The sequence below is a fragment of the Tachypleus tridentatus genome, chromosome 7 (genome assembly GCF_004210375.1).
Source record: "Tachypleus tridentatus isolate NWPU-2018 chromosome 7, ASM421037v1, whole genome shotgun sequence".
NCBI lineage: Eukaryota > Metazoa > Arthropoda > Merostomata > Xiphosura > Limulidae > Tachypleus > Tachypleus tridentatus.
This window is the reverse complement of record NC_134831.1, coordinates 4,219,370-4,236,554: the sequence shown is the minus strand read 5'-3', so window position 1 is coordinate 4,236,554 and position 17,185 is coordinate 4,219,370. Positions and strand designations below refer to the sequence as shown.

At 31.7% G+C, this 17,185-nt stretch overlaps 1 protein-coding gene across 8 annotated transcripts in view; it reads right to left on the bottom strand.

Annotated features, from left to right (window-relative positions):
* Window positions 1–17,185, bottom strand: part of LOC143255019 (protein Gawky-like) — a 57,140-nt gene that overhangs the window by 16,841 nt on the left and 23,114 nt on the right. For 7 of the 8 annotated variants that reach the window (XM_076510021.1, XM_076510022.1, XM_076510019.1 and 4 more), the window contains 8 exons: window positions 15,034–16,308; window positions 13,851–14,077; window positions 12,432–12,810; window positions 11,522–12,153; window positions 8,690–8,764; window positions 8,257–8,314; window positions 2,953–3,164; window positions 949–1,104 (listed from right to left, as the gene is read on the bottom strand). In XM_076510021.1, the coding sequence (XP_076366136.1) occupies window positions 949–1,104; window positions 2,953–3,164; window positions 8,257–8,314; window positions 8,690–8,764; window positions 11,522–12,153; window positions 12,432–12,810; window positions 13,851–14,077; window positions 15,034–16,308 (3,014 nt within the window). The remainder of the gene's footprint in view (window positions 1–948; window positions 1,105–2,952; window positions 3,165–8,256; window positions 8,315–8,689; window positions 8,765–11,521; window positions 12,154–12,431; window positions 12,811–13,850; window positions 14,078–15,033; window positions 16,309–17,185) is intronic. The other variant, XM_076510027.1, reaches the window with a different exon arrangement.

The window sequence follows — 17,185 nt, the reverse complement described above, 5'->3', positions numbered from 1 at the left end:
AACAGACTATCAACATCTACTACCAACTTCTGCAATACTCTAGTAAACTAGTGGGATATAACCTTTATTCTTCTAATACACCTACAGCCTCATAGTACAAGCACTATTTTGCTACAGTGGGAATACAACAAAATTTAGTGTGTAGCATGATAACAATCAGGTAATGTCTAGTCCAGTTTTAATTAAAATATTTTAAATTGTAAATCTTAACCAATACTGCAGGTGTTTTCTTTCCCATGTACCTAAAGATTGCAAGACTTTTTTTATTCATTATAATTGCTTTTTGGGAAATGTTTTTTGATGCAAGACATAGCATAACTATACCGCATCAACAATGATAAAATCTACCAATGGAAATTCTCAAACCCTAGCCACATTCTGTACTACTTCCATCTTAACAATGAAAAAGGTGTGTAACAAACCACAGCCTAAAATAATACAGACATCACTGAATATGATCATTAGTTAACTTGTTTAATAATTTTAAAAGATAAAGAAGAAGTGTTAACATTCCTTTTTCACACTTTGCAAGAACATGTGCTCCAATTATTCTAGTTAACTATATGATGCAAAAGTTGTACATTTTGTGGTTTAAAACCATATTCAGGACTATACAGTTACTTCCTACAGCAAAATGACTTTAGTGTTGTGATTGAGCTGATGCCACTTGACAGGAAAGTTACTCTGGTGTGGTCTTTAATATCAGAAAGGGTCAGGTAATGAATAAACACTGAAACCACAGTGATAAAATACCTACTAGTTAAATACTAAAATAAAACTGGTTAAATTAAACCACAAACTTCAGTCTGAAGGATGGATCTTGATATTTTATACTATTGTTGAACTTGTACACCTGAAATTATGCTACACATGAAAACTTCGATATATCAAAATAAATTTAGTTTCAAATAAACTATAAACACCGTCATCTTTAATTATTCTACTCACAGGACCAAAGGAAGGTGCTTGTTGCTGTTGTAAAAGTCTTTGCATCAGGGTTTGATTCATGCCAGTAATACTGTTTCCAAGGTTAAGACTAGATTGCTGTCCACCAATGACAGCATTACTAAGTAGACTAGAAGCATTGCTGTTTAAAGCTGTGCCCTGTGACAAAAACAAAAACACCCAAACACAAATATTTATGTGCAAGTGTGTCTGCAAGATACTAGAGAGGAAAACTAGCACCAAACTAACCTAGTATTAAAAATGTACAATGTTTATTATGTATTATAATGCATTATGTGATCAAGCACTGATACAGGTTACCATATACAGGGGGTGAATGAAGTAATAGATACTTAGTTCTTTTCTACGTTTATTTGCATGAAGTTTGTTCTCCAACAAATAATACATTTTTGAGACAAGTTTAATGAAACAGTGTTGTATATCATAATCCAATACTTTGACCATGATCAAAACTTTCCAATTATTACTGAATTGGTGTTAATTATGGAAACCTGCTTCAAAACTTTGTTTCAATAACTGATAATATGGGCTGGATAACATTACAGTATGGTGACTGTAGTGGACAAACTCTTCCATCTTGTTCTTTGAACCAATCCAAAAATTGTGGAAGTATGACCAACTCGGTTTAAGAATGACATTCATCACAGGGTGGTCTGTTTAGCAACAAGTTTCAAGTAATCATCTACTGTCCCTTTACCTCTTGGAGTTCATACAGCCTAAATTATTCAAACAAAAAGCACACCCCCATACCACTGGAGACCCTTCACCATACTTAACTGATGCCACAAGACATTAAGAACTGCAAGTTGTTTGGTTTCCACCTTACATAAAACTTACAATTGATGGTAAAGTACAAAAGAAATTTCATCTCAACAAACTACATACTTCCACTAATTTTGGGTCCAATGCTTGTTTTTGATGTATATTTGTACGTGTTTTAGGAACCTTGTATTACTAGAAGTTTATGAATAGCAAACCTACACAATGACATCTTGTGCAGTCCAATAAGGAGTGTTAACCAATCCTTGTCAGGAACATTTTCTGTGCATGCTAATAACACTGTAAATGCTTGCTTTTGCCACAATCCTTGAATTAATGCTTATCTACAAACTTAGTTTCTTCTTACTATTGTGTTAGTCCAAGGTAGTTTTATTTTTCAATATTGATTCTGACATCAATTTTAATATTATTACTTTGGATACTGTCATTATTGTAAGTCTGTTGATGATAATCCAGCTAGAAATTCAACTACTGTCATGCCTTTTTGAAAATCTGACATGTTTTCTGTTTGATATTTTTAAAACCTATGGAAAATAATGTTATTTGTATACACACAAATTCAGTGACAAAGAATAATTTAGTTATATTATTATTATTATGCACTTCTTTTTGTTCTCTTAAGACATCAACATTTGGAATAAACAGGCGATTTCCATTAACTGCTCAAACCCTGTATATACTGGGTATAGTCTAACTTTTTAACCACAAACACTTAAAGTTTAGTGGGTGGGCATATTGCACTGTTTTAAAAATTGTCTGAATGTTAAACTGTTGTATTTATTATACATTATATCAAGGAATGTATTCCATCTATATAACTTAAAAATATGATATAAGTAATTAAACATCAACACTATGCATTAAGCTACTATATTTATAACTATGTGGTGGTTGATAATAAATTATTAAAATTCAACACAAATTTAGCTTATGTACATGTGTATCACACAATGTTATTCATCTGAATTTAAAACATGGATACATATGCATGTGTATAAACAAAACAGTGGTCTATATTTTGATACAAGAGTAAGTTCTTATGGTTTTATACAATACGAAAACTTTTTATTAAATTATCTTTTTGTATGTGAATTACATACATTAATTTCCCAAAAAGATGTTATCTGTAGGAGAATGTTCATTTTAATTCCCAAGATTAAAAATGTTACTTAATTGTTAAAATTACCTATCTAGTAAACTAGTTACCTTAATTTGATGCTTGAAACTAGGACCACCACTAAACACCTGAGGTCCTTGGAACCCCCCAGGACCTTGCAAACCCCCTCCTGGTCCAAAGGATGGATCTTGGTGAGAGTAATCAGTCAGATTAATGTCATCTACAACGCCATGTCGTAATTTCTGATGTCCCATAAACATATCCATAGCATTATTTCTAGTGGCCACTGCTTGTAGTTCACCTTTCGAAAAATATGTTCAGCCTTTTAATACTTCACACCACACGTACTGCACAGTTTAAGTTTTAAGTTAAATATTTATAACCATGTTAAAAATAATACAACCTATTACAAACCACACAATCATCACCTAGGTCATGTAATTATGCATTCGTGAAAGGCTGTTGATCTTTACAGAAGTTGCATCTGGGTTTATTAATTTTTTGACATTTTTTGTTGTTGTTGTTTTTTAAATAAATACTTAAAAATAATTATTCCAGACAAAAAATATTCATAAATGTATATAATGAAAGGTGATTTATACATGAACCACAAAAGCAACTTCCCAAACATCACCTAGAGATAGCTAGTCTACCTTATCAGTGGTGAACTGGACATGACCTACTTAACAAATATCTAACTTTAGTGCTTTGGTCAACATACAAAGCTCATTAACTGGTTTATACTAGCAGTTTGTTTTATTAAACATAATGAGACTATTTACATTCTCTACAAGCTCTGTCGAATCAGCCGAGTTCGAAACCCAACTTGACCTTTATGGTTTCCACGCAACTTCTAAACATGTTTTGTGTATCTTCACACAATTGAAAAACATTCAGTATACATTAAGTCTTTTGTAGTCAGACATTTTAATGAAGTAATTTTACTAAAATTTCCACTACAAATATGTGAAATCAAAGTTTTTACTGGTTTAAATGCAAAGAGATTTTCATGTTAAGATTAAATAGACATTTATTTAATGAAAATTGTCAAACTTGTGCATAACCTCTTAAACTTGATAAAATAAATCACAAATACTTTTGTCTCTTACTTTCTCAACTTTATATAAGGTTGGTCAATTTGTCAGACCTTCTAACAAACATAAATATTAAATAATTCTACATTATCCTTCTTTTATTTCTAAAATTACTTCAAGCTCTAACAAACTACAACCATTTATCCTGAATAGCTCCAAACTAACAGTATACATTTGTTTTTAGTTAATTTGACTGCCCTTTGAACTATGTCTTAGTTAATAAACTCACCATACAAGCTGTAAATCACTTGGCAAACATTGGACTTGTGTTGTCCAATCCAATTACTTTCTCTCAAATTGCTTGCAACCATGCATGCAAAAATAGGTTTTCTTCTACTATATTTTACCATCTATACCTATACTATTGCTTCAACTAAAATAAGGTACAGAACAATGTTCTGACTTTCTTAGGTCATCTTCAGGTTAAAAAAGCTTCCAACTGACCATTGCTTGGCACATTTTAGGGATGAGAGCAAACTGGTATGGGATTGTATGAGGCAATGCAGTTAGATGTTAAATTATTGATTAGTATAAATGTGTTCCTTTATATTAATTTTAGTTGTATAAGAAGGGCTTTGATTTGGCATTTCTTTATATTTGTTTCCGAACTTAACGAGTTTTCTATGGTTATATTGTGTTTATTTGATTTCCAGTGTTCAAAAATGTGTAAAGGTGTTTCTTTTTTTAGTTCTTTGAATCTAATTTCCATTTTTCTGCTTGTTTCTCCAATATAGAAATCGTGGCAGTTGTTGCATTGTATTTTATAAAACATGTTAGGGTTTTTTTTTGTCAGTGTAGTTTTTATATAGTATGGACTTTAGGTTTGAACCTAGTTTTTGAATAAATTTGGTGTTTACTGGAATGTTGTGTTTTGTTATAAGTTTTTTTCCAAATATTGGTTATATTTTTGCTGATATCTGGAACATATGGTATGCAGCAGTATACGTTTTTTGTAGTTTGTTGTATTTTGGGATTTATCATTGTTTGGTTGTTGTTGATCTAGGTATGTGCGTATAATTTTTTTCAACAGTTTGAGAAAATTTGTTGATGTTAATGAAGTGTTTTATTTTGTTGATTTCATCATTAGTTTTATTGGGTGAGCATAGTTTTGTGGCTGTGTTTATTTTGTTTCTTAATATGTTGAGTTTATTTTGTTTCATGTGCTGAGTCCCAGGAAAAAACAAGCAGGGAAATGGAAACCAGATTAAAAAAAAATGCAAAAAATACCTTCACACATTTTTGAACACTGCAAATAAAACACAACATAACCTTAGAAAAAACCTAGATACTAAGAGGGGAAACAAATATAAACAAATGCAAAATCAAAGAAGCCTTACTTATACAACAACTAAGACCAAAATTAAACCAATATAAAAGAACCCCTTTATACCAATACAAATTAATAACCTAACATCTAACTGCAAAACCCCCTACAATCCTGTACCTGTTCACACTCATCCCAAAGACGTGCCTGGCAACAGTCAATTACAAACTCTCTTTGTTAACCTGAAGACAGTGTATGAAGGTTGAAACCTTGTTCTGTATTTTAAAGTTTTAATACCCACACATGCTGTCTTGAGAATACAATTCCCTGTATTGAAAACAATGTAATATGGCATTTAATACATTAAAACTGTAGTTTTATATTGGTTATAAATAACAAAGCATTAAGTGTTAGAGACAGCTACTGGAAATTTGTGAAAGAGGAGTCTGATTTTCTTTTTTTTACTTTGTGGCTCTCCAAACAAGTAAAATTGAAAACTATAAAAATTATACTTTGCCCAAGTAACAATAATGTGATGAGCAACATATTATAGTTTGTATTTATCCAGAAGGGTAGTAAATAAATTAAACAATGAATGAATGCCTACAAAGTGAAAGTCATAATTCTCATATTGGGAGGAAGTTCTGGATTTATTTTTAATATTACCTTATGAAATTAAGAACTTAAAACTCAGAATACTAGTTACATTTTGATAAGATTATTTCTATACCATGATAAATTTTTTAAAAACTTTGAGCATACCTTAGTAAAATCTCGACGTGCATAGAAAAAGATGTCCGATTTGAAATAGTTAAAAATATATTGAACAGAAAACATAGTTCAAAAAGTTATATTTTGTAAATTCCAGCTGTTCTTGAACAGCACATGGTTGTCAGTATTATGTACCCTTTAAGGTGTAAATGAATGTTTTGTTTGTTTTAGGTCCAAATATTACAAGCCTAATTTAATTATCAGTCATGAGGCTATCACTTAAACATACTGTGCCACTAGGAAACAGTAAAGACAAAACTTGTTTTAAAATATTAAGTTAACAACACGAGGCCATAGGTAAGTTTTATGTATGAAATACATTGAAATAAATACCAGCAGTATATTAAACATTTTTATTTCTCATTGTATAATGAAGCATGAATTGTCAAAAAATTAATATCCCCATTTTAATCATTTGCACAGTATTGCCTGTCAAGTCAACAGATATTAAAGTGTCATATAATGAATGCTTGTGTTTTCTGATAGCAAAGCTACATCGGGCTATTTGCTGTGTCCACCTCCGAGTTTAGCATTGTAAATCTGTAAACTTACTGATGTCCCATCAAGGTGATTAAGAGATGCTTAACATTGCAATCTGTACTACTGTGACATCAGTAAAACATGCTACTTTCATGAATCACAAGAATTATAAATTCCACAGACTTCAAAACCAAGAAATAAAACTTAAGTCTTAATTTTGGTTTTATTTACTCGAAACAGAATGCTTTCAGGGACCCTACAAAAGTACACATTTTAATTTAAAAGGCCCAAAAGTTATCATGCCAGATGTTTAAAGCATATGCTTCGGATGTGGTGATTTACAAGTTCTATTAATATAAAAGTCAGATTTAGCACTGGATCCACCACATGGCTTTAAAAGATTTAGAGAAGTATAGAGCTATAACCTAGCTGTAATGTTAGTGTAATACTACTCTTACTGTTACAAGTAAAACAATTATATAATACAAAATTTATTACTAACCACCTTCTGGGACTGCAGTGACTGACCTTAAATAATTGAGATATTTACATGTCAGTAATAAAAGGTTATAATTCTGAAGTATTTCACTTAAACCATTTCATAATTGTTACCTACTCAGCTTTACAACTACACATCAAAAGCTGACTAAATGTTCATTTTAGTTGTACTTTAAGGAGGATGGAATTCACACATTTTGCAATATCTTTTCATATAGCCATCATAGCTTACGAAAGTTTTCGTGAACAAAATCCACAAATGACTGTTCTTTTAACTTTTCAGAACCAGCATAAGATGATTTACAATTTGACAAACAAATTAACCTGACCACACATCTTACACAATCTTTACAAACAAGCATGCATTTAATACTTGAAAATAATCCAGTTAAACACCAACAAAATGAGCGTTTGTCAATTTATAGATAGGTTTTCCTACTGTAGTAGTAGTAGCAGTAGTAGTAGTTGAACTACACTCGAGAGACAGTTCCCTGATAAAAGAAACTGGAAAACTATTTTTGGCAACATTTTCCATATTGCTCGTATTGAAACTCAGTTGTATTTTTCCCTTTTGAAGGCTACAAAAATATTTCATTAGAATCTTAAATTCAGATAAAGACACTTAAAAGTTGGAAAGCAGATAGGCCTATAGAGTTGTGCACAGTTATGATTTACATAATCTGACTTAAAAATAAAAACTAACAAAAGGAAGTTAAAAAGAAACAAGTGTTAATGGAAGTAAAAATTACGACTTAATTGATATATAAAATGCACATTTTTCACGACTTACACGTTCTACTTCTACATACATTTATGTTACAAGTTTACACTATGTAGGCCACTTATCATGTGCAAGCTTCTGTAAATTCTGATGGTTTCATTAGGACAAAAAGGTTTCAATATACGAATATTAAGCTGATAATATACAAGAAATGAAAATCTTATCACAGAAAATAAAAGAATTTAACTTCTTTACAAAAACTGTTATACAAGTACTAAATATATACATTAGTTAGATGTAACCTATATCTTTAAAGTTTTTCAAGTTTCTTATAGTTTATTATTGTAACAAAAAAAAAACTGACAGCTGCCAAATACACAGATCCATTCCTCAGGAGGTTCATCCAATTACATACTCTAGATACAAATTTTGGCATAGAAAATGGCTAAAATCAAGCATTTCGCATCAATTGAGCAAGAACCACTAAATACAGAATTTGAGAGGTTTGTGTTCAATCATAAAGCTCAGAAGTGCTACAAATGAACATATTTATTGAATAACTTACCAACTGCTTCTTCCAAGTTCATGAGATTGTTTCGCAAAGCATTCTCAGCATCCTCTCTCTGAAAAATAAGAATTTCATAAAATTAACTGAAAGAATTTTGAAAATAAAACCTATGTACACACACAAAAACTATATTGCACTCAATTACATAAAATTAAAACCCAAGAAATCAACCAAACAGCACAAAGAAAACTAATATGTGGAATTTGACTACTAGGAGAGATTAAAAATTGGTTACTGAATAAGTGTTCATTATTCTTAGTTCTTTTTTCAACAGATATCAGCAAAGGCAAGAAAATTTTCCAGTTACGACAAAAGGAATTAAGTATACTTACAATTTTTTTAAAACATATGTTTTAAACATTATGTACAACATGATTAGTAACTGAATACTTTTCATGGCCTTCATGAATTTCTAAAGCAAATAGCTCACCTTAAATCCCATTTCAGTCAGAATACGAAACTGCTTACTGGCACATATCAGATCTTTAGTGAGTGGTTTTCCACCCTAAAATAAATCAACACACATTTGAGATGTTATAGAATGAGCTTTTGGTCAAATAAATTTATTCTGTTTTTCACAGTTCAATCTTTTTCTGAAAATATCAGTCACAAAACAGCATCTTTCCTTATTTAAGAACACTTTTCACAAAACATGGATCTTAATAAAAAGAAACAAAATGTAACCTGCAATTTTTATTGATTCACTGTAAATTTTATAATCTCATCCATTTTTGGGGACTGAATACTCTAGAGCAAGTTATGAACACAAACATTTGAGTAAATGTAAAGAATAATAAAATCTCAGTTACACCAAATCAGCTACAATCACTGATAATGATGACCTTCACTAAGAACCTGACCTCTTCAGCTTGGCTGGTTTATTACTGATAATGATGACCTTCACTAAGAACCTGACCTCTTCAGCTTGGCTGGTTTATTTGTTTTTGAAATTTTTGCAAAGCTACATGAGGGCTATCTGCACTAACCATCCCTAATTTAGCAGTGTAAAACTAGCAAAACAACAGCCAAGGTGAAGCTTTTCAGCATTCTTATTTTCTTAAATTAATTTATTATATTTCATTATGAAATAATTTACAATTACTTTAGGAAGCTTACGATTGGGTAACATTTTCTAAAACCCCAACTCAAACTACTATTATTCATTCACCAACATCTACTCACACAAAATATAATTATATTAACCACTCATGATTTCATCTACAACACTTTTCATAAATAATTAATCCTTTCACTCTTCAAAGTAAATTAATTTTTCTTCCTTAGGGTTAAAACTTGAGTTTCTGTAAATGCCATATACAAATTACTAGCAATATCTTGTACAGAGATATTTTTGGTAATTTGTTTTATATCTGAACATGTGTAATATTGCTCTCTCAACACTGGCCTGATTAATTTGACCAACCATGTGACCTCTTTGTACTGATTTAAGTTACAGAATTAATACTTCCCACTTTCAATTTAGTGTACAAATTCACAAAATTTTGGCAGTATTACAATTAATATTACAAGTCTTTCACATACAGAAGTATTTTAATAATGAAATTTGTCCACAAATATACTGATTTTTTTTAATAGTTCATGTGCAAAGTGATTTTCATGTAAAGATTAAAAATATATTTCATCTTAAACTTCCTTTGTATAATCCCTGAAACATTTAAATTACATTTCAAATGTTTGCTTTCAGTAATACATTATATTTTATCTGTATTTTCAATACCCTATTTATATAGGTTCAATATATTTGAAAATCCTTGTAACCCAAAAACAAAAAAAAACAATTACAATTTGAAACTATTTTAGGAAAAAGAAAAAAAAATGGCTAAATTAATTCCAAGCAGTTGTTATTGTTTTATTGTTCTCTGTCTCACTACTATCTGCATCATCATGAGTTGCAAATAATTACAGGATATGTCCAGCTACTATGAACTGCTTCTATGCATGCCTTGCAAAACATTTTTTTACCTTATCTAATTTTAACTAATCTAAAATATCACTAATTTTTGACATTTTAGTTATTCATAACAAAAAATAAACATGGAAAACAAGAAATAAAAGTACAATGTTCTGTTTTCTCACTGTCAATTGTTGATGATACTTAACTGTTTTCATTATTATTATTATTGATGGTTAATGTACTAAAATTTTATTTAAATAATGCACCAAAGAATAGACTAATAACATGCAAATAGATAATTTCCCTCAACTCTCACTTTTCCTGAATTTCTAACTATGCAACAAAGAGCTATTATAAATTCATCCAAGCCAATCATTGGCTTTTTTGTGAAAACAGAGCTTGTTCTCCAAGTGCAATTGACAATTGTCTGTTCAGAACACAATATTATATAACATCATTTGACAGATAAAAACCTTGACTTTCTATTGGTTATAGGTAACACATAATGAAATGCAAGAGAAGTATAAAATGCTGAAAGAGAAGATGCAACAGGTTGGTGTATCAGGAAGAGCCTGATTTTCTATTTGAAAGCTCCATAACCAAACAAACTTGATTTTATAGCAAGTAATTGTTTAATTTCAAACTTTTTGGAGAAGTTGCTTAAAGAAAATGTGTTACATGTGTCACATTAGAAGAAATTATACTAACTGGTATAACAAAAAATACTTCAAAATTTGAATGTAAAACACTAAATTATTGGGTCACACAGTAAAGGATACCCATGGCAATAGGGAGAAAAGAAAACTGAATTAAGCAAGAATGAGGATGTCATTAAACTAGTATTTAAGCTGATTCTAGGAAATTAAATTTATGTATGTAAATAGCCTTCACATAAACATTACACCTGCCAATCTTTCACTGTGCAAATTTTATCTTAGACAACAACATTAAAACACCTATGCCCTCATATTAACACACAAAACTAGCTTCCTACAGCATTAATGCACTATGATGAAAATATATTGCAAATTTAACTTTTGAAGACATGCTGAGCTTGTAATGCAGACTAATGTATTTTATTTTCTTCTTATACATTCTGGTATCTTCTACTTACTTTAATAATTATTACGAGAGCTGTCACAAAATCACCGACACTTTCCTTAACTATTTTAAATCATTCTGTAAATGTTGAAAATGCAAGATCAAATCATTACCATGTGACAATTATCCAAAATCCAAACCTCACCAGACTTACGAAATTCAGTTAAAATTTACTCCCTAATTTAAAAACTCTAAAATGCCAAAAACTAACATGTAAGCTCTGAAAAATTCTAAACATTTTCTCACCTTCATTGGTGTCCAGTTACTGGTATCAACTTGGCCATCAATCCAGTTTGGCATGGAAGAATTTCTAGGTTTAGCACCCCAATAAGGTGGACCCATTGGACTATTGGATTCACTCCAGCCTGGAGCTCCTTGTATTTGCATCTTCAAATTAAGAGGCATATGAGACTCATCCCAGACCCCTGGGCCAGGTGAATCTCTGCGAGGTATGTCAGACCAGTTTTGGCCATGGTTTATAGGAGGTATCTTGCCCCACACTGAAGCCAGCTCTGATTTATTTGCTGGATTCATTGATGATGGCAAACGTATCATGCCTGGACCTGTTTGGAACATACCAGATCCTCCAGATGGCATATTGTTACCTGTAATTCCATTAGGTGTTTTAGTAGGGGGTCCATCTTTCCAATTACACACTTTTGCTTGTCTGTGAGGGTTTCCCCATAAAGAAGTGCCATCATCAAAACTAGATGACGGATGACGTGCTGTGGATGATGAGAGATCCTCCCATCCTGAAGACTGAAAATCTTTCTTTGCTGTGGCTATTGGTGCCCAAGTATCAATATTTGATGCTTTGCTTGAATGATTCCAAGTTGAGCCACTATTGTCTTGTCCATTTCTTGGACCCCCTGAGCCATCTACAGAAATTCGTTCCTCTTAACGTTTTGCCAAAGCAACGTGTGTATAATGTTATGTTATAAATCTACTTATTACAATATAAATAAAAAATCTTAAAAGATTACATTAAATTTTCTTTAAATAATTTAATTTAACCAATACCATGACATGTACACCAAGAAAACACAAGCAAATACTTGATAAACAAAAAACAACTAAACATGAATTTTATATTATTAACATTTAAAAATATTTCTCACATCTTTATAGCTACATAACACAAATTTATTATTATTACCCCAAGATGATCCATGCCCAGGACCATTCCACTGCCCTTGCCTACCAGAATTGGGAGAATTACCCCACATGTTGGTTCCATGTTCAACATTACCCCAGTTGTTAGTTTCTGATGGAGGCACTCCTGTCCACATGTTGGTATTATCTTCCTCTTCACCCCATGTACCTCCAATATTTGTTGAAGGAGTGTGACCCCATGGTTGAATATTATTTCGCCCAGGAGCAGATGACAAGTTACTACCTTTATTGCGATGACGAATGTTATTCTCCCAGACTTCAGTGCCATTGTTAACGGGTGCCCTCCACACAGAGCTGTTAGTTTCTTTAGGGCTCAAGTGAGGTGAACTTGGGACATCCCAAGATGTGTCTTGATTGACAGTCTAAAAATCAAAGTCAAATTTTAAGGAAATAATTTATACACACAGATACAAAGCACCTGAAGTTGAAAATGCTTGAATATAGCTTGAATTAAGCAAACATTTGTTTTCAACATGAGGCTAATCTCATTATTACTTTTATACATTAAGTTATAACTGGTGCAAAATGCAAAAGAATTTAAAATCTAATATCAGTAACTTGATGTATAAACTACAAATTATATTAACTATTAGCTTACTAGAAAGTATATTGGTGAGAATAGTACAACTATGGTTAATGTGATGTTTCTTTACCATAAAATGTTTTTCAGTTTTTAATGTTTGAACAAAATGTCTATGGGATAAATGTGAAAGCATTTGAAAACCACACCTTACCATCTGTACATCACAATTTTGGGCTTTATTTTACACTTAATTCGATATTTCTGCCCTAATCCCTCTAATACCTTGCTTCTGATGCTACCTTAACAAATTTCATGCAGTTTGGATGTTTTAGGAATTTAGAAACTTTCCTTTCCTCAAATAACTAGACCTCATATGGCAGTTTCAATTTCCTGAATATCACTATTGGAACCATATTACTTACACATGGTTTACTACTGTTTCTGGTTTCAAACTTGATGAGGAGTTTTTACATTTTCACATGAGACAGAAAAAAAAAAAAAATCTGTCTCAAACAGTGACAAACTCACTGACAAAATCAACTTACTTAATAGTTCATTAGGATAGCAGATCTAGAATTTTCCAACTTTCAGAAACATGCAGTGTGCAAATGAAATAGGATTCAAACTCACATAAGTTCTGAATCTCATTAGGACTTGAAGATTTTATATGAAAAGTTTGTTATTCTTAGTTCTACTGTCGTTTGTAATAAAACAATTTTGACATGAAAACATATTTGAGTATGCAAACAATCTAAATATATATAAAGCAACTCATTCTTTGCTGCCATTTTTCTTTACCTTGTTATCACGCACAGTTTTTCTAATTGACAGCTCTATATAAAAGGTCTGCAATTCTATAACAAAATACTGCTAACTTACAGTTTTTCCCCAACCATCACTTAAAACAGCTGCTAGTTGCAGTTCACTCAAGTGATCTTCAACGTGAGGTTTCACAGAAACTCCATTCTCACTGTGTTCATTTTGATCATAGGGAGGGGTGATTCCACTGTTTCCATCACTGTGGTCACCATTAGATTGAGATTTGCTACAAAGTCCTTTCCCTGCTGCCTGTGCCCAAGTATTAGATTGCTTTTGTACTGACACATCTAAACCATAAAAATGAAAATAAATAAATAAATGGATGATGTATACTGAACTCTTAACAAGTAAAATAATACTTCAGAGTACACACACACACACATCACAAAAAGTAATGACAAAGATGAATGTAACAAACAAATAGAACAGACTATAGTTTGTTCATGTTTTGAAATACTTTGGCAGTCTCTATAAATACTACACTTTGACATAACATGCATGTTTTTATGACGAATGTTACTTTCAATAAAATTTTTTTCAGAACATGCTTGCAATAAAACTTTTTTTTTCAATGCAACTTCAGAGCTTTAATGGGACCTTGATTCTGTACTCTATACAAACACTCATTCAGCATTACCATACAATGTCCTAGAATGCTTCAGAGGACATAACTTGCAACAGGAATCCAATGAATTTTTGGAAGACATTTTAAAATATATACCCTTATATTAGACAATCATGCCATGATCACATTCTAGATAAGAAAGAGAAGGGCATCATCACTGGAACAGAAATTCAGTATGCAGTTTTAAATGTCCCTCACTTTAAAGAAGCTGTACAAAAATGCCTTGCACAATTTGTTTGAGATGAAAGACAATTGGGCTATATACTGCATTCATAATGGGAAATCAAATTGCAGATTTTAATACCACGTTCATAGGCTGACTGCTGTTTCACTAAGGGATGTCTTCCATAGATCCCCAAAACAGTGAAAGCATGAAAAGGCACTCTAGGTTTAGTAGTTTTTATATAACTGTTTTAAAAGTTCCCAGATCTTTGTCAATTATTTTGTTTTAGGTTTAAAAGGATAATGAAACTGAGCAGCCTTTCAGCAAACTTCATCTCATTTTTATTTAAAACAGATAACCAGCAATTTTCTCAAAGTAAGTTTGATGGATAAAGTACGACTTATCATACATTTGTATTACAGCTATAGTAATATAATTTTGTTGTTACAACTTACTTTGGTCATTGCCATTACTCTCAGTTGATGTGCTTGGTTCTCCTTGTCTTCCATTAGAATTCCACTGAGTTCCAGAATTTACGCTATTAGTTACGCTCCAGTTTGAGGCACCAGGGTTACCAGATGAACCTGGTCCCCAGGTTGAAGTACTATTGTTCAGGGAACTTTCTCCACCTCCAAGAAGACCAAGACGGACAGGAGGAACACGTTTTTGTTTGGTTTGATGATTCAAATTGATCATTTCATTTTCTTTCTCGTCAAAAGGTGGGTCACAGCCTCCAGTAGCTCCAATTAATCCTTCACAGTTTTTAAAAATGAATTCAGTATTGTCCTGACATACCGAGAAATTTAGGTTTGTTTTAGTACTTTTGGAATAGCTTCTGGAACCAACACCCTTTGTTGTATTTTGAGTATCACAAGAATCTTGCTTTGAAGAGTCTGTATCTGGAATGTAAAGTCCAGTGGATGAACTAGGCATGTCACCAGTTGGTCCCTGCCACTTCAAACTAAGGGTGTTGAGCATACTACTGGAATTTTCTTTCTCATTCAATTGGGCATTCTCGTCCAAATTGCCTAGCTGTATGCCATTTTCTGTATCCAAGTGATGCTTTGTAATGTCAGCTTCTTCTACAAAGAAGTTTGTGGAATGGCCGGCAGTTTTATCTTCTTCGTCTAGATTTGGATGAATATTCAAATTAAAATCTAATTTTGAATACAGACTTTTCATTGATGGGCACTTTCTCATTTGGTGCTGAGCTGGTTGCATATTCTGTGATAAAAACTGTTGTACTGTGCTTGATGAATTGGATTGACAATTATGAAATAATGACCCACAAAGTTTGGTTATACATGCATCTGTTTTCACAGTAGTGAGACTACTGTCTTGAGGTCCAATTTCCCCATGATCAGAGACACTGGGAGATAGTAAACTGTGATTACCACTACCATCACTGTACACACCTCCCTGCACCTGGATGCATTTGACCTCTCTGGAAGAATCTGAACACTGAATGATTTGATGAGAAGTTTCTCGAGGACAAAAGGTCCCAAGATGAGAATTGTAGTAATCGGTACTTCCCTCCATGGGAATTAAAAAGTCATTTGTACCCTGCACACCGGGAAAGTTTGAGCTAGTTATCACAGATCCAGAGGTGGAATTAGGATAATAAGACCCCAATTCCATAATTATCTTAGTTTGGCTGTCCCTTAAAGACTTTTCAAAGTTGTTTTTATAATCATATATTGCCACCTTTTCCTGCACCTTGAAATGCCCATCTAAAAAGAAAAACAAATAACCTATAAAACCTACTTATGTTACTTAACATGATGATTGTGAAGTAAAAATCTAACAAAATGATTCAATCACATACAACAGGCCTTAAAAAAAATGCAAATTATGCAAGATCTTTAATTGGGAAGATTTATATATAGCCACATTATGCCTTCTTGAAAACAACAATAAACCACACTTACAATGAGTAGAAAATTATACATTAAGATTCCACTGATATAAAATTATTAATAAATGACTGTAGATGTAAGAAATTACACATTAAACTAATACCTTATTCAAATATTAGTAAATCACAGGGATTCCTATATGTTTTACATTCAAAATGTGGTCAATACACAAGTTTTATAGTTAGAAATATTACTTTATTAATTAAATACAGTTTTAAAAACACCAATCAATGAGAGCAATTTACTTGTACAAAAGTAAAATTATTACATTCCCAATTTCAGAAGTTGGAGGGCTTAAACAAAATGTACAATTTATTACAGTAGTTTTATGTTTTAAAGTTGGAAATGCAGACTTTAGTATTTTTGACATACAAATTCTCCATTTCAAAAGTGGTTTACCTTCAAACACAAATGTTGTGAAGACAGAAAAAACACCCAACAAGAAATATGTTGTTGCTCTATTTTATTTAACTATTAGTTTTATAACCGAGTTCAATTCCATGATAGAAACAAAATGTTAAAACTAGGTTTCTTCATCCAACAAATTAATAACTTGTGCACACGTAAGTACATTACACTTTTGCAATTGCAATCACAATTTAAATAGTTTTTGAAATTAAAGCATTCAGATTAGAAAATACTTTTTCTTACAACATAGACAATTTTAAGATTTACTTGGCCAATTATTACA